Source organism: Myxocyprinus asiaticus, chromosome 13 (genome assembly GCF_019703515.2).
Source record: "Myxocyprinus asiaticus isolate MX2 ecotype Aquarium Trade chromosome 13, UBuf_Myxa_2, whole genome shotgun sequence".
In the NCBI taxonomy this organism is placed as follows: domain Eukaryota; kingdom Metazoa; phylum Chordata; class Actinopteri; order Cypriniformes; family Catostomidae; genus Myxocyprinus; species Myxocyprinus asiaticus.
Genome location: NC_059356.1, coordinates 24,966,936 through 24,989,534, shown reverse-complemented (window position 1 = coordinate 24,989,534; position 22,599 = coordinate 24,966,936). Strand labels below are relative to the sequence as shown.

Here is a 22,599-nt window from a genome sequence, read left to right as displayed (position 1 = left end):
AATGGCATCCGAGAAAGACTTTGCTAGCTGAGGTAAGGGACATTCCATCATTTAAACTGGTGTGTAAAAATTAGTATAGTTTACCGAGCACGTGGATATGCTTGTTTTTCTCAACAAAAACATGACATACAATATAAACATAACTATAATTTGTCGAGTGTTTATATTCATCCTGTACATTAACTGCGTCAGTCTACTTCATTAGTGGTTTCTTTATCTTCGCATTGCGTGAGCTTAAATGCTTTCATTCTATAATTTTTTGTTTTCACGCATTGCTTGTTTAAATATTTTCAACAAAAAAAAACAGGACATAATATAAGCTAGTTTTGGATATAATTAGAAGCTTTTTTTTTTTTTTTTTTTTATGGTGACAACCTTTATGACTAAAAAAAAATATTTTATGTCTCTTTCTCATTAATTACCTTCATTTAAATAATAGACTATTCAAATATTCATTTTTATGAGCTTAAATATTTGAATACCAAATTATTTATGAATGCCCATCCCTACTTTAAAGTAGTGTTGCACCGATCAGGAAATTTGATGCAGATACCAATCTCCGATTTTTTGGTCTATAATCGGCCTATATCGATTTTTAAAAAAGTGCCCATTGCCACACTTTTGCAAGTTATATTGTGCAGTTATTTTTATGCCCCACACAGATAAATTATAGTAACACTTTACAAAAATTTTCCATTTGTTAACATTATTTAACAACATTACTGTAGTTAACGTGAACTAATGAACTTAAATGTTAGTTACAACATATACTAAAATCAAAAGTTGTATTAGTTATCATTTGTTGATGCACTATGAACTAAAATGAACTAACAATGAACAATTGTAATTTTATTAATTAAAAAGAAATAAATAAAAAAGGCTGTAAAAATATATTGTTCATGATACCTAATGCATTAACTAATGTTAACAAATGGAACCTTTTTATAAAGTTACCAAATTACATTAATTGTGAATTGCTAACATTTATTTGTTTTTAAACAGTTATGAATAATTCTGCTGTCAATATCAAAAGGTAATTGTGACATTCTGGTGAGCAGTAAAAACCATGAGAGCATCACACACAGCAGAGATATATTCAAAAATAAGAAAAATATATCCATAACAAGCTCTAAAACTGCTCCAGTGAGAAATCATTAAAATCTATGATTTGTTTACTGTCTTTGGTGTTTTGCTGTTACACAAATTATTAAGTGAATGCGTGAAGACACGGTGGCGATACGGTTAAAATGTAATTGCTGTGATTAGTGGTAATGTGACCAACATTAATCTGATTTAAATTGGGATCCTCACAGAATAGCACTGGCATGAGTGTCTGATAAGATATTGCGAGCATCTGGAGAGTGCACATGTTTGACTGACACCGCAATTGAACATATTGAAGGGAGTGAAGCTGAAAGTGCTCATGATCGCTCAAACATTCTCTATCGCTCAACACAACATCTGATTGTCACAACTCACATTACATCACGTACACTCAGATTTGTATTAGCAAGTTTATTTGTTGTTTAATTCATTTTTGCCCGTTTGCAGTCTCTTTATCGTCTCCGTGCAGCGAGTCAGAATTACTACCGTAATGATTCTAGAAAACAGGCAACTTAATATTCATACATGTGTAATTCTTTCACATTTGTAAAAACAAACCTGCATATTCATCTGAATAACAGCATGTCTGAAAGTTTACATTTGTGAATGCTTAGAATTGCCAACAATCTCCAGAGGCCACACTGTCACACTTCAAGGGCTGAGAAAGCACTCATTCATTAGAGTAGCAATGTATGTGTGATTCCCAGCATGCTGCAAAAAAAGACTGGCCCTGATTCTAAGCACTATTTGGGAAATTTAGATCGGTGGCCAATAAATCGGTGCACCCCTACTTTAAAGCAATAGGCTAGTTCACACAAAAACTGTCACCGTTTACATTCATGTTGTTCAAAACGTGCATGATTTTCTTCCATGGAACACATTAAGAGATGTTCTCAGTCACTATTCCATTTCACTGTATGGAAAAAAAGATGCACTGAAAGTGAATGGAGGCTAACATTCTGCCAAACATCTACTTTTGAGGTTCACGGAGGAAAGCAAAATAATACAGGTTTGAAACAGCAAGTGGGTAAATTATTATAATTAAAAGTGGGTTGAGGTGGGTAAATTATTAAAATTTTTCGGTGAACTATTCCTTAAAAATAAGATTCGTTAATATACCTCTGTGACATACCGTTCATGCATACCCAAGCTTGAAAACAATAAATCCACTCAACTATCTCACTCAATTTTATGGTGTCTAAATAAGCTTTAGCTTCCAGTGCATGATGAGCCATTGGGGCATAATTAAATATAACCAAAAAATAAAATAAATATGCATGCCCTCCAGGCAAAAAAAAAATTCTGCACATCCGACCGTTGACTCACACTCACAGCTTTCTAGTGTGAGGGAGTGGGCACATTTATCTACTCACTGCTATACCACCTCCTATCAGGCTCACCATCTGCCTCAACATCCTGAGAAGAGGATGCTAAAAACCCATTCACTTTCTACTGCTGTAACAGAAACCCAGTTAAAAGATAAGGACCACAACAGTAACACCATGGCATTTCCAAGTACTAGGATTAGTGTATGTGGTTTGCCTGAGGGATGTGAAAAAGGCAAGATGAATAGGTTGGTAAAAAGCCATCATAAACTCCCCTCCCCCCTTTTTACTCAGTCTGGTGACGTACTAGCTGAACCCAGTGCCACCCTTCCGGCTAGGGAGCAGCAGGCCAGTTCTACTACAGCAGAATGGTGATACCTGGCCTATACCCTTAGTCATAAAAAACAAACAGATAATTTAGACATTGTAACAAAGACACAGCAAGACAGAGCACAACAGAATGGAACAGAATGCAGGAGTCTTCACAGGAGACGCGATTTTAAAAGTTTGACTAATTTTAACTTCACACTGTGTCTTAAAATACACAATGCTTTTGGCATGATGTTCAAAAAATAATAATTTGTGAAATGTCACGCAACAAGCAAAGACATTTGGCGAATGTGTATGTAGTGCCAGTGCTTTAAAGGAGATGAATTTAACCCTATAACGCTGTGCGTATCAAAAAAAAAAAAAAGTGGTTTCAATGTTTATATCGACCCATTTAAAATGGAGGCAGACTTGACCAAAAAGTGACTTATGTTGGGATAAATGACAGCTTATTTTATTTTAGTAAAAGTAGCAGTAATGATTATATTGTTACTAATATTTTAACTGATATTATATTGTTACATATTATATTATATTATACTTAAAATTAGTTTTTGCTGAATAGAAGCAACTTGTGCTTGGTTATTTTTTTTAAATATTATTTTATTGAAAAAGCCAGTTGAAATGACATGTATCAAATATGATACAACAGGCTCTTGAGGTATATCTCTCAGTCACCATTACATTACATTCATGCCCAACGCACAGGTTTGAAAACTGTGATTATAGATCAGAGGTTTGAAAATTGTGACACATTTTATAAGATATATTTAAAGTGTGAATTAATATTGCTGTGTATTTTCATATATGCAACCTGCTCTTTCATTATAAATATCTCATTATTTTACATTACAATCTATTATGATGTCATCTCTCCATAAGTTCCTGAGACTCAGCAAAAAAAAGTTATACACTCCCTTTTAAATGGCAAAATAGTGTTTGGTGCAAAAAATACATATGATAAAAAAAAAATAAAAATAGTTAATTGAAAAAAGAAAATGTTATTCTTATTGTATTTGATGTGATGAATTGAACTGTGATACATTTAAATTAGGGCTGGGTGGTTTTTCGATTAAATTAAAATTGCATGTTGACACAATTTGTATATTTTTTAAATCCAGATTTAGCTAAAAAAATTTGCATATGCTAAAGTTAGATAAGTTGTAAATCCACCAAAGGTTGAATAAGGAAGAGAAAAATAATTAATAGCGCTTGTCTTAATGCCGCTCCCAATCTGATCAGCTGCACGTGTGTGGCACATTCCAAATGAACGTGAAAGGTTAACAACACAGAGGCTGATATTAAAGATAGTGGTAATATTCCCAGTACAATTGTATACAGGGTGATTGTAGCTCAGCTTCATCCATCATGCAGGTATATACCAGCTTAAGAAAGTAACTGACCTCGGAGTACACGTTGATGAAACGGTCTCCTTTCTTTTCTTTTTACGCATAAAAAAGCATTAGTTATGTGACAGTTATGGGCACTTCATTTCAAATCATGGAGAGGCTATATATGGGAGAATCAAACATCCGCCATGATGATTCCGATAGATCGCTAATTATTGCTTTGTTCTACATACATACATACATATATATATATATATATATATATATATATATATATATATATATATATATATATGTGTGTGTGTGTGTGCGCGCGCGTTTATTCAACTTAGAGCAAATGTTGTTTTTTTTTGGATTTTCGCCCCTTTTTCTTCCAATTTGGAATGCCCAATCCCCAATGTGCTCTAAGTCCTTGTGGTGGCGTAGTGAATCGTCTCAATCCGGGTGGCGGAGGACGAATCTCAGCTGCCTCTGCGTCTGAGACAGAGAATCTCAACCCACACATCTTATCACGTGGCTTGTTGAGCACGTTACCGCGGAGACATAGCGCGTGTGGAGGCTTCACGTCATCCACCGCGGCATCCACGCACAACTCACCACTTGCCCCACTGAGCGTGAACCACATTATAGCGACCACGAGAAGGTTACCCCGTATGACTCTACCCTCCCTAGCAACGGGGCCAATTTGGTTGCTTAGGAGACCCGGCTGGAGTCACTCAGCATGCCCTGGGATTCTAACTAGCAAACTCTAGGGGTGGTAGACAATGTCTTTACTCACTGAGCTACCAAGGCCCCAACTTAGAGCAATTTAATTTCCATGGGGTTGATTTTTTATCAAAACCAAACTTGTTCCATAAAGGTCACTTTAAAACAAACTTAGAAACGTTTTACCAGGCCATCATCAACACACCTGACGCAGCAACCGGTCGAGATTAAACTGTATGCTTTTGATCTTCTTTGTGTTTAACAAAGTGTTCTCGTGTGCTGGATAATTTTAGTCGTGTTTTTTCCGCTTCAACTTGTCTCCATCGTTTTCAAACGAGTTTCATGCAACACATTCTTCATTAGGCAGTAAAGTAACGTCACTGACGGAGCTTTTCCGTGCTCATCACCTATATCCAACTAATCTATAATGAAATTTTTTGATGATTGTCATTATCGATAATTATTGATTAGTTGGTTGCAGCACTTGCGCTCATTGACAAGCAATACAAGCAGAGATATGCAACTAACATACTGAAGTTCTCGAGCCTTTGAAACTCTCACGTCCAGTGTAAATATTTCAGGCCACAACAAACTTGTATCCCCTGAATTACCATAATCTATTACCACTTTGAAAAGAGAATCAATGAGGTGCAAGTAGCACCAGCTACACAGAATGCGTCCCACAAAGCCTGATACAAACCCTCACCTGCTACGGTTCGTGGAAAAACGCAAGCAAGATCAACAGGTCAAGTGCTCAGATGGACTTCATACTGATACAACTCTGTGGTGACCGTGACCCTTTTCAATCACAGCTGTAGTGGTTTTCCCACAGTCCCTGAAGCCTTAAACCCACCCTGTGGGCAGTGCCGCATGAAAGAGTGGTATAAAAATCAATAAAAATCAATAACTGTCGATATTATTGTGCTCTTCAACACTGCTCCCAATAACAATGAACTCATCAATGCGGCTTATGCATGACCTCTCAAACAATCTGCTTGATGAAGCTACACACATCACAAATGATCAGATATACATGGTTGGTCAAGCAAAGGCATCAAGGAACTAAATTTCAAGCCTTGAAAAATTGAAATAGGCACACTATCAAATACTGTAATTCTCCAAGAGTTTCTGATACCTTGTTATAAAGGACATCAAACTAGATTGAAGGAGAACAGAATGTATTGTTTTGTCACCATCTTACCAGAAAAGTCTAAAAGCAGACCAGCATTTCTCGTGATCTCAAAAAGACCTAATCTAATGCATACAATGTTAAACATTTTCCCATTTAGATGACTCATTTCTAATTTAATATTTCTCTTCCTACCACATAAAAAGTCATAATCAGTAGAGGTTGGCTGATATATTGAATTTACTGATTAATCGGGGCTGATAGATGCGGTTTTTTTCTTTTTTTTAATTATCGCTATCGAAAAAAATAAACTCTGATAGTTTCCGATAGTTATTTTTGGTTTCATTTCTCTGTGGCTGGCACTGGAGGGTTGTACAGTCTGAACTCCTTGGTTCAACAATATTGAACTGACTTCGCGTGGAGTCTGTTGTGCAAGGTGACTAGGCTATTTATAGAGATGGGCGCTTCAAACGCGGGTTTAAAACATCGACAGAGAAAAAGCCAAGGTATGTATACAATACATGTTATTATTTTTGTCATGGTGCAATAAATCAGTAATTTAAGACAACCAAAGGTGGTTTGATAATTAAAAACGAATTCCTGCACTGGAGAACTGCATTGCCGACATGGTCGGTTTGAACAATGTTAAGTCAAGGATGGAAACTGCTTATCTTTCCTCTTAAAATTTTTAAATAAAATAAGTTACTGTAGCATGGAGGAGGGCGGGGCCGGGCCAGAATGATGCACGCCCCAATCAGCCTGAGGTGAGCGAGGGATAAAGGCGACCGGAGATGGCAGTTCGAGAGAGAGAACTATGGGCAGCTGCCCTGTATGTGTTTATGTTTGTGTGTTTTTAAGTTTGTTTATCATTGAACTATTTATATTGTCAAGCCGGTTCTCACCGCCTCCTTTCCCTTTTAACCCCTGCTGCCTGAGTTTTTTATTTTGCTCGGCCATTCGTTTGCTTCAGAAGACCAAGCGCGAGCACGGTTTATTGAGTGAATGCACGCGCACAGGAACAGTTTTATAGTTTTCCATTTTACAGGTTTTTGACTATAAAGTTTCCCAAACTTTTCTCTGTTCTGACAAAATGAACTTCTGTCCAAACTTCCTAATTTTATGATGTAGTTATGTACAAAAAACTTAAGAGCATGGTAAAAACCATCTGAAATAAATTTTGATGAGAGGGCACATTGTTATATAATAAGTGTTTATGTGAGGGAACATATACTATAGACCAGTGGTCACCAATTAGCGGACCACGGTCCGGACCCAGCTTGGTTTCATTTGGACCACGAGGCATCATGACAACGGTTGTCCCATCTTACCGTTTCTACAGTTTAAGTGAGAAATGTGTCAAAACTACGGAGCTGTACACACGATAATTAATATTTTTCTCTACCGCCGAATGCGCTTCATACCCGCTCCCCACTCCGCCTCACTCTCCCTGCTAATCATCTTATTCAGCCCCGCCCCTTTTCAGCATTCTGCTCTTCAGAATGTTGTCATTTAACTTACTGTTTATACTGAAGCTACTGAGAACAATCGATCTAAATGGATTATGTGTGGGAGCACAGAAAGTATTTTTCATCAAGAGTTGATGGTGTGAGCCTACACCACCTCTCTACTACATGAAAATGCTCGAGGTGTTTTTGTGTCACTGTACAAGTTTGTTTTCTGACACTCGCAAAGGTAAATTGGACCTCGCAGATCACATTTAGGCAGCTATGACATGATACAAGCTTTTAGTTATACGTGTTATTCTGCTTAATTTTTTAGGGTTTCAACTTGCTAATAATTTTTGTCAAAATGTGTAGCTGACATCAGACAGCTCATATTATTTTACAAGCAAGTTCATGACATTAAAGGAAATTATTTGTATTTTTCTAAATTTTTTCACCCCACATTTTTATGAGGCTTAAATGTGATTAAAATAGTTGTAAATACAATAAAAAATAAAATACACACGTGTGTGTGGATAAATATAGTAACACCCCTTCCTCCATCCCGGTTTAACACTCACTACTTATCTCCTCACCAGAACAATTATGCAATCGATGGGTGAATGACATGAGATATCCAGAGGTTTCTTACAGAGATATTTTTAATGACTTTGTGTTGTCTCTTGGAAATTCATGAGCACAGAGACTTATCAGTATGTCCACAGCATGAAGGTAGGCTTTTGTGTACTTATGAAGTAGGGTACAATGGGGCAAAAGGCTCCATGGGGTAAAAGGCTCCTTTGATTTTATTTTCTCCCAAAACACTAAATAGCATCAAAAACTACTTAAGTAATTTCCTAAACACCTGTTTGTCACTATGAACTGCACATTTTTCCTCATCCATGAGATCCTTGCGTGTAATGTCTAACGGTTGATTGAGGCAATTTTATCTAATATTTAATATATTTTTAAATGTTGTACGTTTATTTAGCTAATGAATATCCTGGAAATTATCACATTTATTTTGGGACAATATACTTGTCATTTAAAATTTTGTTCAAGGTGATAAATTTTTTTATATAACTGTCCAATAAGTGAAACGATGGCATTTGGGGTAAAAAGCCCCCTTGTTGCTGGTGCGAAAGGTCCCTATTAAACTAACTGTTTTTCTTAAAGTGGGACGAATAGATTTGATATGAAAAATTTTCACAGTGGGCTCACATTGACTCATCCAATCACAATGGAGATTAATTTGTTTATAGAATACTTCAGATGTAATGAAATGTCAAATGTAATTGAAAAGAACAAGAAATTATGCATTCCTTTTCTGAAGTGGCTATTTTGAGTACGCATGATCTTAATTTGTAAAAAAAAAAAAAAAAAAATTTTTAAAAAATAAATAAAAAGGATCTTGTTGTCTCAAGTATTTGCACAAGTTGACAAGTGCACTATGATTTTTGCCCCGGTATGTACAGTTGAAGTCAGAAGTTTACATACACTTAGGTCATGTAAACCTTAGGTTTACACTTAAGTCATTAAACCTCATTTTTTTAACCACTACACAGATTTCATTTTAGCAAACTATAGTTTTGGCAAGTCTTTTAGGACATCTACTTTGGCATGACAAGTAATTTTTCAACAATAGTTTACAGACAGATAGTTTCATTTTTAATTGACTATATCACAATTCCAGTGGGTCAGAAGTTTACATATACCAAGTATATGTAGTCAATTGGAGGTGTACCTGTGGATATATTTTAAGGCCTACCTTCAAACTCAGGGCCTCTTTGCTTGAAATCATGGGAAAATCAAAAGAAATCAGCCAAGACCTCAGAAAATAAATTGTGGACCTCCACAAGTCTGGTTCATCCTTTGGAGCAATTTCCAAATGCTTGAAGGTACCATGTTCATCTGTATAAACAATAGTACTAGGGATGTCCCGATACCACTTTTTCACTTCTGATACAGATGCCGCAGCTTTGGCTATTTGCCGATACCGATATCAATCCGATATTTTGTTTTATTCTTGATCTAATAATAATAATAAAATATATGGAAGCACTTTGCTCAATTAGCCACCTAAAAATGTCTCACTCAAATGGAGAACAAATACTTCTCCAGTATATAGTCCACAACAACAGTTGATTATGAAAGACTGCCACCCTTTATTCAAACACAAACAGGTACTGCAGTACTTAAAGCTACCAACAGGTTTAAGGTTAAAACAATTTAAACAGCAGCATTCAGCATTGTAAATAAACAAATACAAAACTATCCCTTACAGTGCAGCTGTGCGCAAATCACAGTAGTAATAACAAAATGGCACTGTAAGACATACATATGTATAACATTCCAAATAAATAACATAACATTAACAAACATTTTAAACCTTACCTTGACCTTAAACAGTTTAAACCTTAACCTTACTGACATAGCTGCTTTAACAATGATAAAAAAAAAAATAAAAAAAAAAGTAAAAAAAAACCTTTCACAGGTGCCGTTTCTCTGTAACAAAGCTCTTGAACATGTTTTACATTTGCTCACATAACCATGAGGGGCAGATTTTTCTTTAGGAAGATAAGTATTTCAGTGGTCTCCGATGTCAGCCTGCTCCTTTCATCAACAACATTTGAGGCTGTGCTAAAGAGCCTCTCACTCTCTACACTTGTGCAGGGAGCACAGATAAACTTAGTTGCCATGGCTGCCAGGGAGGACAGTCGAGGTTGGTTTACTTTCCAGTAAAGCAAGGGATTGTCTGACCGTGGAATATTTGCCTCACTTAGGTAGGTCTCCACTTGAATTTGTGCACTTGTGGTTATCTTAGGAACAGGTAATACTTGGCTCTCCTCCAGGATTTCATCAAAGATGCTGCCAAGGCTGCTGGTACTTGTGCCTAAAGCCTCCATCCGTGGAGTTTTGTCTGCTGGCTCGGAGGCTGTAGTTTCAGATGTAGTCTTCAACACTTCCTCCATCTTTCCTACCTCTGCCATTAATGATTCTTTTCCAAGTCTCAAAGTGTCTGCATTTGTGAAGTACCTGGTATGATAAAATATATCAAATATTAATAGTCTAATATTTCCTTAATATCAAGTTATTTGTCTGCTCGGAAGACTTGTACTTGACATGTGATTTGTGAAAATAATGAAATGGTTGTGCAAATTCCATAGAGGTATGAGGGATTTGTTACTCTCTCTCACTCACTCACTCACTCACTCTCTCACACACACACACACACACACACGAATCAGATAGGGCTAAATCAAGTTAACAAAAATTCCCTTACCTGTCTTTGTAATGTGGATCCAGCAGAGTAGCAACCGAGTATAATGGCTCAGATTCCACGTCATTAAAACATCTGTTGACTGCGTCAAGGAGGGTACTTTTCATTAAATCAATCATCTTAATCGCCTGATCAGCCTCATTTTCCTGACTGAGAACATGTTTCAGGACACACACAATAGGGATGACATCAGCTACAGATGCGGAGGATGCAGTCTCCTCCCTTGTCATCTCCTCAAAAGGGACCAGAACCGTGGAAGCCTTCTCCAACAGCCCCAACTGGTTTGCTGTCAGTGTGGCTGGCAGGTCGTATTCAGCTGTATATGCAGATAGTGTCCGTTTTTGCGCAATGAGGCTTTCAATCATGTACTGGGTGCTGTTCCATTTAGTTTGGACGTCCTGCTGCAGACGCTTAGGCTGCATATTTAGCTCTACTTGGATGTCTTCTAACCGTGAATAGGCAAGGGGTGAGTGTTTAAAGTGGCCTACAATTTTTCTTGCATTGGGCAATGCATCACACTGCGTTGCGACAACAGTCACTCATGTACAATTAGCTGCAGTGTGCCCGCGAAGCATCCTAAACTCACCACGCCAAGTTGATCCATGGCCTTCTTCATGTTTTTGGCATTGTCCTTTAAAACTACATGGACTGTTTTTATTCATCTTCCATTCTTCACGCAGCATCTCCTCAATGTCTATCCATTGCGCGGTCAGACTCAACAAGGACATTGAACTCACGTCTGAGCTCCAGATGTCTGTTGTGAGACTAACTGCACCTACATTCTCCAAGAGTTTGGAGAGGAAATCGCAAACTTCATTGTGCATATGAGGGATGACCTTTTCCGTTATATATTGGCGACTGGGCAAAGCGTAGCAAGGCTCGAGATGCTCAATTAAGCGTCGAAACCCCACATTTTCTACCACCGATAGGGGTTGGTCGTCCAGGACAATAAACTGAACTAGTTTCTCCGTTATCAATTTCGCCTTTTTGCTGCATGGGGGGAGTGTCTCTCGACTTTTTATTGATTCCAACAATGTCTGCTGTTGGGGCGTTTTGCTCTTCTTTGCAGCTGTTGCTTGCAGTAATTCCTGGTGTTGTTCCGTGTGGTGTTTTTCCAAATGCTTAAGTTTGTGGTGTTAAACCGACCAACAGCACTGCCACCCCTCGAAACATTTGCGTTGCAAATTTTGCATTCGACCATTGCATAACGCATTGCTTTTTTCCTCTTTAAGGTTAAAATACTTCCACACCGCTGACATGACTATTCTTTAAGTTAGCTAACTATCATACTGATGTTACTATAATTGGCTACTACTGTTATCACGTGACAGGCTGCGCCACATAACTGGATGTCGCAGCACAGGAAATGCTAACATACAAGCATTTAGGCGATGGTTTAAGCTAGATTTTCCCATGGTTTGTGTTGGATAGGTATCGGATCATATTTTTTTCTCCCCTCCGATCTCGCGTTCTGGGCCAGTATCGGCCCGATACCGATGACGTGGATCGGATCATCCCTAAATAGTTCGCAAGTATAAATGCCATGGGACCACGCAGCCATCATACCGATCAGGAAGCAGATGCATTCGGTCTCCTAGTGATTAACGTAGTTTGGTGCAAAAAGGGCAAATCAATCCCAGAACAAAAGCAAAGGACCTTGTGAAGATGCTGGAGGAAACAGGTAGACAAGTATCTATATCCACAGTAAAACGAGTCCTATATCGACATAACCTGAAAGGCTGCTCAGCAAGGAAGAAGCCACAGCTCAAACCGCCACAATTTAAAAAATTTAAAAAAAAAATAGACTACAGTTTGCAAGTGCACACAGGGACAAAGATCTTACTTTTTGGAGAAATGTCCTCTGGTCTAATGAAACAAAAATTTAACTGTTTGGCCATAATGACCATTGTTATGTTTGGAGGAAAAAGGGTGAGGCTTGCAAGCTGAAGAACACCATCCCAACCGTGAAGCATGGGGGTGGCAGCATCATGTTGTGGGGGTGCTTTGCTGCAGGAGGGACTGGTGCACTTCACAAAATAGATGGCATCATGAGGAAGGAAATTTATGTGAATATATTGAAGCAACATCTCAAGAAATCAGCCAGGAAGTTAAAGCTTGGTCACAAATGGGTCTTCCAAACGGACAATGACCCCAAGCATACCTCCAAAGTTGTGGCAAAATGGCTTAAGTACAACAAAGTCAAGGTACTGGAGTGGCCAACACAAAGCCCTGACCTCAATCCGATAGAAAATTTGTGGGTAGAACTGAAAAAGTATGTGCGAGCAAGGAGGTACAATCCATTTCCATGGTTCAGTCAGTACTGTTTATTTTTGTAATAAAGTTCAACACTATTTTACTTTGAGTGTTCTTTTTTCATTCAGTATCAATTTTAAAAACTATCGGTTGATTAATCGGTTATCGGCAGTTACTGCCCAACTTAGTTATCGGTATTGGTAAAATCCACTATCGGTCGACCTCTAGAACGTGGTAGCTTCAAGTGTTTGGAAATTGCTCCCAAGAAATGAACCAGACTTGTGGAGGTCCACAATTTGTTTTCTGAGGTCTTGGCTGATTTCCTTTGATTTTCCCATGATGTCAAGCAAAGAGGCACTGAGTTTGAATGTAGGCCTTAAAATACATCCACAGGTACACCTCCAATTCAGTACACCTCCTATCAGAAGCTAATTGGCTAATTGTCTAAAGGCTTAACATCATTTTCTGGAATTTCCAAGCTGCTTAAAGGCACGGATAACTTAGTGTATGTAAACCTCTGACCCACTGAAATTGTGATAGAGTCAATTAAATGTGAAACAATCTGTCTGTAAACAACTGTTGGAAAAATTACTTGTGTCATGCACAAAGTAGATGTCCTAAAAGACTTGCCAAAACTATAGTTTGCTAATATTAAATCTGTGGAGTGGTTAAAAAATGAGTTTTAATGACTTCAACCTAAGTGTATATAAACTTCTGACTTCAACTGGTGTCACATAAACCCTGTTAAGTAGAGTTGCAGGTGCAGTTAAGTAGAGTTAACAGTAGCGGAAACACGGTGAGCAGCAATATAGATGGATACTAGCATCTTTTGCCTAAACACATTGCAGAAAACAAGAATGAAGCAAAGTGGAACTATCTGTCTGATATATGACTCATATCCATACTGACTACTGACACAGATTAAGTAATTATTATCCGGACCTTTGCTGGGAAGGAAATGGAGAGATCGGACCTCTTGGAACTTAAATTAAGTACCCCTGCTACAGACAATGCTGTTCAAAATTCACCTTTAAAAAGACAAGACTTGATTTTATTGCTATCCCTTTTTCTCTCTCCCTTTCCTGTACATCATTTATAGATTTAATATGATAAAATAATATAATAAATATTGTCAGTAGTGATGAAGCATACAGTCGATATTTGGCTTTGTAAGGCAGTGTTTTATGTTACTGCTGAACAATAAACACATTTGACCTTTAACATTTTAATTAAAATTTTCATTAATTTCAGATGGCAAAGGCTTTGAAGTGTGGGAGAAAGTATGGCCATGGAAAGTAATATTCACTAAAGTTCAGCATTATTTTACACTGAGTGGAAAGTTTTCATTTATATTATACATTTTTACAACTGTCAGCCGATTAATCGGCTATTGGTCTGTTTTCCCACCTTAATTATCAGTATCAGCAAAACCCACTATTGGTCAACCTCTAATAATCAGACTAATGAGACATTTAACAAACAATAGCATAACCAACTTGACCTGCACTGGCCTCTAGCATGTAAAAAATTTTTTTTCATTCTTTTCATGAGCAGACTGTTAACCCTATATATGCGGTGCAGACCGTAACTATACGGAGAAGTATAGCACAGGAAGATGCTCGGGAAAAGTTACCCTCTAGGTCACAATTAACTTTCAATGAGAGGGGCGGGTGGAATGGGAAACAGACACAATCCACAGGGCCTACTGGATAGTATGCAACTATACAAATAAAGATAAATATTTTACGAAAGAGATAAACTGCCACAAAGGATGCACTGATACAAAATTTGTGCGCCGATACCGATATGTGATTATTTAGTAAAACATCTGCCGATGACTATAGTTTGCTGGTTCTGCTTTTTTATGTTACCTTGTTTCAAATCACTGCTAATTACAAAACTTCAAAATAAATTGTAAAAATAACCTTATTTTCTAAGACTGTGTCTTCCATGTTTCAGAGATAGCTAACTGGTCTCGATTATAAAAAATAAAATAAAAAAAAAGCACATTAATAACTTGCATTAACTGAATTGCTTAGCTTGTCCCTTTTTAGCTGAAGCAGCCTCCGATTTAGCTTTAACAATCACATTGCTTGCTGTGTCGAGCTTTAATGTGAGTAATCAAATGAGTTGTTAAATATTTTTTCCACCTTGGAAAATTCTAGCAGCGTAAAAATTACAATTGCAACTCTGCTGTCATTGTTCCCCAATTCAAAATAATTCTGTACAAGAGAATTTTCTTTCACACAACACAGGTTGCAGGTGTTTTGACAGAAAAAAGCCTTATCGGCCCTGATCATCAGGTGTTTTTAAACAATCGGTCGATGTCCAGTAACGCAGATAATTGCTTTTATCGGATGATACATTTGCTTGTCCAATACATTGGTGCATCTCTACTAGGGCTGCTCGATTATGACAAAAATCATAGTCACTATTAATCAATACAAAAACTACTACTGGTCTTTACTATATGATTATAATACATTAATACTTTTTAAAACTACTAAAGTTATTCAGTCAAGAGCAGTGAGTGTTTTCTTGTTATGGTTATTATAATGACACACTAGACGGCAGCAGGTCTATTAGCTTAAATTTACACTTACAAGTCCGACATTTTAATCCAAAGCTCGCAATAGATACGTTCACTTTAGACATCAATCTCTGTGTTTACAAGAAGACCTCACCAAGAAGGGCACTTTGGCGAAATTTTAAAATGTATTTGACCATTCAGGCGCGCATTAGCGCGTGCATTTTCGGAACACGTTTCGGAGCATGTTCAGCGCACACACGCCGCTCGTCAATCAAACAGGGCGAAGCTGTTACTAGATCGCTAGCGAATTATAAAATTACATGCTCTGGATTACTTTCAACAGCAGAATAAGAATATGAACTTTCTAATAAGTGACATAGGCCTAGGCTATCACAAATATAGCCAGTTATTTTTTCATTATTGATGTTTTAATCAGTCTGTTTATCCGGTCGGGCAAGTAAAATTCTTTTCACTTGCCCCTTCAAAAATTCACTTGTCCCGGACAAGCATTGTAAATGTCGAGCCCTGATTAAATCTTATATTCAACATTCTCCAATAACAATTTTCTCTTCTGCAGTATAGCTCCTAAAGTAAATGTACGTTGTTTTAAAGGAGTTTTAGATATTATTTTGGAAAACAAGCAAAAAAAAAAAAGACTAATCAAAAATGTATTTTGTTCCAGTGTATAATGGGCTAAGACTACACTCTCTAACCTTTGTTCACATCGATCCATGCTTAACTCACAAAAAACAAACACTTCTAAATAGAGCTGCATATCACCGATTTTCTTCATGATAAGATACACACAGTGAATGTGACACATATAATATGATTCACTATGTCACGAGCCATCATGTTATAATCTAGCTGCAGCAAACGTGCGAGTGATGAGTGTACATCAGCCGGGAGAAGATTCAATCTCTGCAACAACTGTTTCAAATCTCGATTATCTTGTTTTCATAAATCACTGGAAGTCAAAATCGTAACTGAAAATAAAATGTTATTAACCACCCAGCCCTAATCTCTACCGTCACTATTGTACAAGTAACAATAACCTCAAAAGTTTAAGTCTGAGAAAATCCCTCTGTGGCCTGAGATTGTGATTATTTGAAATGTTCTTAATCCAGGCAATCCAGCCATTTCCATCTAAAATCTTCCCGTCACACAACAGTGAGTGCCAGCCTTTTTTAGCCTTACATTTTGAGTGCATTCACGGGGAAAGAGAAACAGCTACACATCAGATACACTGAATGCATACTACCATAATGAGCAAAGCCCAGAAACCTGATCAGATTTCTAACAACAAGCAAAGTCCACATATTCAAACAGCCAGTGGACCACGCAAATAAACAGATCCATTCAGACATTTTCTTCTATAAATGAAATTACCAAATCTACAATTACTTCAACATTTGCTCACTTTATCCAACACTCAGGTCTAAGGTGAATGGTATGCTTTACATTGGGCAAAAATGTCTTCTCTTGATCTTTATGCATTTCATGCCTCCATGAAAGTGTTGCACCGCAAGTCCTGGTGAATACCTGCAGATTACAGTGAAGATACAGGAGTTATGTTTAGTGGAATTTGATTTGCCTGGGCACATTTACAAGAGAGAATGTCCTTTCTTCCCTATACTGACAGCACAGAGGGCATGTTGAGATGCATGCTTTCAATACATCAGTAAACATCACAGGAGCCCATCCTTATCTACATGCATGCAATTCAACAGCAAATAACAGGACTGATTATAATGCCCAAAGTATCCATCTAGTCACTGCATATACATCACACATTTGACAGCCAGTCAGGTCTCTTCAGCTTAAAAGTGCTTTTGACATCCAAAGTGCTTCAGACTCCAAAAAAGTACTCATTGGCCCATTTATATTGGTTTCTATAAAAGCATGATCAGTTTTTTCTTACATTTGGCCTGTTGAAACTTTTTTGCCCTACTCCCTTCAAACATAATTCCCCTCCAGTCTGAGAGCGTCAGAGGGCTGAAAGGTGATAACAGTCATTCACAACTCACTTTTTAAGTTATTATTCAGAGCGACCCTAATGCATGGATTGTGCTCCCTCCCAGGTACCATCAGCGCAGATGAGAACACAGCCATGTGCCCTGAGCAGATTGATGTGGGAGTGTGCATTCTCGTGCTAGAAAGCATCTTTTCAGGGTCTGTTTAGATGGAAGAGAGAGACTGCAGATTTTAAATGCTTTTATCTTCTGAAAACAAATTGTGTCAACATTTAAAGGTACACTATCATACAGATTACCTTAAAGCTAATGGATATGGACAGCTAAAAGCAGCAAAACTTTCATTTTGATTTCTTAATTTAATTTTGAAGATAAACTTTCAATTTTGTGGGTAGGGGTGTGACCATATGAGATTTATACAGTATGATAACTGTCACAAAAAACACCATGGTATGATGGTACTAAGGTGCACTGCTTATATTATTAGTAGTTTAATATTCAGTTCTAGCTAAATTTAGACTAAAAATGTCATGCTCCCTACTGCAAATTATTTGTAAAACATATTGTAAAACTTTACTTTTGAATTACTATTTTAAGATATATGAAATTAATTTTAGCAGAAACAAATTCGTAAAGATTACAACCCAGGTTAACAGTTCAGATATGCATTTAATTCAGTAAAAGGTAGCTTTTTTAAAAAAAAAAAAATTTTTATGCCAAACAATTCCAACTGAAAAATGAATGATTATTCATTTGCAGTTTATCAGAGTTCTTCTCTTTTTTTCTGCTACAGTACCACTGTTCATTTCCTGTATGCCTAAAGCACTCTGTAAACCATATTCCGTAAAACATGATTAAACACATTGTGGGCCTACTGTTGCACAGCACCTTAGCAAATACACACAAGAGCAGTCGGCCCACCGTAACGTTGCATATAAGTGCTTAAATTTGTTTGCTGTGTTTGTGTGACAGACAGCACACATATTGTCAGTCTTTCTATAAACCAAATGAGTAATTACATATCATGTAAAACTGTATTGTATCTGGTTTAAGGAAGGGGGTCTATAATTTAGAATACTATATACTGCATTTTCACATACATTCTCTCCACAAATTCCGTGGGATGATGCACACGGAGATGGTGCTTCAGGTTTGAAGTGTTTTCTGAAACTGCACTTTTTGTGACAAACTTCACAAACTGGGTAACTGAGAAACATTGATGGTGGCTCGTGGGTCGACTTAAACATACCCAAAGTATTCCCACACCAATGACTTCAACTGCTTTGGTGGGGGAAATAAGGTTCAGGCTCCGACATGTCTGTGTGCTGCGCTTGTGAGACGCGTGTCGCCTTTAAAATTGAGTGACAGCTGAACGTAAAAATGAGGAAGTTGCAATTTAGAGATTTATTTTATGACGTCAATTTTATATGATGCTGTGTAAATGTGACTGATTTGAATTGGAGAAAAGTTCAGAAAAAAAACCTGACTTTATATTTATGCAATCCCGGAATGAGAAGCAGTCAACGGTATGAAAACCGTCTGTGTGACGAGGAGGGCGGCTTGGCCGGGCCGTGATGGTACAGCCAGCACTGAATCAGCTGATCAACGGGAGAGCGAGATAAAGGGGAGCCGGAGGCGCCAGTTAGAGAGAGAGAGAGAGAGAGAGAGAGAGAGAGAGAGAGAGAGAGAGAGACGCACAAGACCGCGCTGCATGTGTGTCTGTGTCCTTATGTTTCAAGTTGTTTTAAGTTCATTTATATCATTAAAGATTGTTTATTGTTCAGCCGGTTCCCACCGCCTCCTTGCCCACCTTTGAACTGTTACAGTTATCAGCTGATTCAGTGCCGGCCGTGCACTCCTCCTCGTTACAGTCCGTTTTAAAACCGAAGTATACAGTGAAACTGTTACATCCTTATTCCTGGGGAAGCCTTCCATGATGCAATCTTGGAGATCAATAAAACTCTGCTACCCCCAAGTGCAGGCAGCTGGCACAATTCTCAGCCCCATCGCTCACTCCAGAGCCAGGGCTTACCAGAGGGAAGGAGGATTAGGAGGTCTGGAGAACAAATTGGTTGCACTCATCTCATTCATATGCACATGCAGAAATTCATTTTGCGTGACTGCAAGATTGTTGGTTTCTGCAGTGTGAAGACAGATGGATACTTGCGTTTAGTTTTTTAGGTTCAATACATTAGCGAGATTTGCTGAATATGCATCACTGGCACAAGAGAATAGTGTGTGAAAGTGTCCTGTTTTCAAGAGTCCAGTAGTAACAAATGAACTTTAGAGATTTATGACAATACTTATGACTATATGAAATGAAAATTAAAGAGTTTTGTTGCTTTTAGTACATGTTTGTTAGCTTCAAGGTAATCTACAGTGGCATGCAAAAGTTTGGGCACCCGTGGTCAGAATTTCTGTTGCTGTGAATAGTTAAGTGAGTAGAAGATGAACTGATCTCCAAAAGGCATAAAGTTAAAGATGAAACATTCTTTTCAACATTTTGAGCAATATTAGTTTATTATTTTTATTTTGAACAATTTTAGAGTGAAAAAAGGGAAAGGAGCACCATGCAAATGTTTTGGCACCCCAAGAGATTTGAGCTCTCAGATAACTTTTACCAAAGTCTCAGACCTCAATTAGCTTGTTAGGGCAATGGCTTGTTCACAATCATCATTTGGAAAGGCCAGGTGATGCAAATTTCAAAGCATTAAACATACTCTGACTCCTCAAATCTTGACCCAACAATCAGCAGCCATGGGCTCCTCTAAGCAGCTGCCTAGCACTCTGAAAATTAAAATAATTGATGCCCACAAAGTGGGAGAATGCTATAAGAAGATAGCAAAGCGTTTTCAGGTAGCTGTTTCCTCAGTTCATAATGTAATTAAGAAATGGTAGTTAACAGGAACGGTGGAGTTCAATGTAGGATTGCTAGAAAGGCAAATCAAAAACTCTGTTTGACTGCAAAAGACCATAAGGAAGATTTAACAGACTCTGGAGTAGTGGTGCACTGTTCTACTGTACAGCGACACCTGCACAAATATGAACTTCATGGAAGAGTCGTAAGAAGAAAACCTTTCCTGCATCCTCACCACAAATTTCAGCATCAGAAGTTTGCAAATGAGCATCTAAACAAGCCTGATGCATTTTGAAAACAAGTCCTGTGGACTGATGAAGTTTGTAGATAAAAGGGTGCAGAATTTCATGAAAAGAACACCTCTCCAACTGTTAAGCACGGGGGTGGATCGATCATGCTTTGGGCTTGTGTTGATGCCAGTGGCACAGGGGAACATTTCACTGGTAGAGGAAAGAATGGATTAAACTAAATACCAGCATATTCTGGAAGCAAACATCACACCATCTGTACAAAAGCTGAAGATGAAAGAGGATTGCTTCTACAACAGGATAATGATCCTAAACACACCTCAAAATCCACAATGGATGACCTCAAGAGGCGCAAGCTGAAGGTTTTGCCATGGCCCTCACAGTCCCCCGACCTATACATCATCAAATATCTGTGGATAGACCTCAAAAGAGCAGTGCATGCAAGACGGCCCAAGAATCTCACAGAACTATTGCAAGGAAGAATGGGCGAAAATCCCCCAAACAAAAATGGAAAGACACTTAGCTGGCTACAAAAAGCTTTTACAAGCTGTGATACTTGCCAGGGGGTGTTAAAAAGTACTGACCATGCAGAGTGCCCAAATTTTGCTTCGGGCCCTTTTCCTTTTTTGTTATTTTGAAACTGTAAAAGATGAATATAAAAAAGTAAAATTGCTTAAAATATTAAAGAAATGTGTCATCTTTAACTTTATCTTTTGCTCGCTTAGCTACTCACAGCAACAGAAATTTTGATCAGGGGTGCCCAAACTTTTGCATGCCACTGTATATAATAGTGTCCTCCTAAATGTTAACAAAATGTACTTTTAGCATTGAGAATTAACAGCTCTGCACTATACAGATATTTGTCCACTTAAGTGCCCTCTAGAATGAGAATTGACTTATCCAGACATCCCCATAACGTAACCTGCAACTAGCAAGCAACAAATCCTGGAGTGCATCTAATCTCACTCCCTGAAGCCCAAAGCATACTTCGATTTTGAAGCTATTGCTCAGCATCTTCATACAGTCGAAAGAGAGCCTGTCAAAGTATATACCGTTTGACTGTGCGTGCATTCACAGGTGGTTGGCGCATGCACGCTACAACTGCTATGAGATGCTGGACAATTTCTCTTCAGGAGTTTAGACCCATAAAGATATATTCCTTCAGACTCTAGTTATACAAATGCAGTTATCTCCTGACCTCCTTACACATGCGCTCTTGACGTGCTGTCTTGTCTCGTCTCTTGTTATTTACCGGCGATGACGAGATTTGCATCACGTGTCCTGTCCCAAAGTATATTTTGAGCTTAACTCCCCAGGAGGTGAATCAGTATATCGTGAACAGAATTCGGGCACTAGCGAAGGTGTTAAATTAACTTAACTTTGGGACACCGATGACTATTAACGGCAACACAATTACGAGGTCATGCATTTCAACACTATCAACAACATTGCTGTATTAAAGACACTATCATGCATTGTCATTGAAGATGTTAGAGCTGCACGATAATGATGAAAATGATAATCACGATTATTTTGCTCAATTTTAATCTATTATATCACGATTATTTTGTCATTTAAAAAAAAAATAATAATAATAATAATTACATTAAACAGTAGCTCTCATGTTGAACAAGTTGTTAGAGCTACAAACTAGTAAATGATTCCTTTTGACCAAAATTAAGTCGTTTTGCCCATTCTTTACTGCTAATAGAAACAGCTACTTTGTAGGGTGTTTACACTTGTATCCTCTTAAGAGCCATTCTTTAAATGATTACTATTAACAATACTATATTCCCATACCCTAGAGTAATATATAGGCTAATAGTAATACCTTTCTGTAATAACTGAGCTGGCAGAATTGCTATACAGTCTCAAGCATTTATTTTGAAGAAAGTCTAATTATTTTATCAAGCCTTTTAATTTGAAGGAAGACAGTGCGTTGTTTCTGTGTGTTACCAGCAAAGGTGACAGTGTGACAACAGTTTTGTGCTCCTTCCATATAGGGATGCACCGATACCACTTTTTCTCTTCTGATCCGATTCCGATATCTGAAATCTCAGTATCGGCCGATAGCGAT

At 37.8% G+C, this 22,599-nt stretch overlaps 2 protein-coding genes across 5 annotated transcripts in view; both read right to left on the bottom strand.

The window, feature by feature from the left end:
- LOC127450847 (casein kinase I) overlaps positions 1–22,599 on the bottom strand; it is a 55,090-nt gene that overhangs the window by 20,961 nt on the left and 11,530 nt on the right. Inside the window, exon 2 of one of the 4 annotated variants that reach the window (XM_051715260.1) lies at positions 16,906–16,986. The exons of the other annotated variants lie outside the window; for them this stretch is intronic. The gene's annotated coding sequence lies outside the window, so the exon portion shown is untranslated. The remainder of the gene's footprint in view (positions 1–16,905; positions 16,987–22,599) is intronic. 4 annotated transcript variants of the gene reach the window in all.
- Positions 9,704–16,865, bottom strand: LOC127450852 (zinc finger BED domain-containing protein 4-like). The gene is made up of 2 exons (XM_051715271.1): positions 10,665–16,865; positions 9,704–10,417 (listed from the first exon to the last, which is right to left on the bottom strand). The coding sequence occupies exons 1-2, from the start codon at positions 11,081–11,083 to the stop codon at positions 9,922–9,924; spliced, it is 915 nt and encodes a 304-aa protein (XP_051571231.1). The 5' UTR covers positions 11,084–16,865; the 3' UTR covers positions 9,704–9,921.

Coding starts and splice junctions, on each gene's coding strand:
- LOC127450852 (XM_051715271.1), bottom strand. CDS start 11,083: ATGCAGCCTAAGCGTCTGCAGCAGGACGTCCAAACTAAATGGAACAGC. Junction 10,418..10,664: donor GATCCACATTACAAAGACAG/GTAAGGGAATTT, acceptor TTATCATACCAG/GTACTTCACAAATGCAGACA.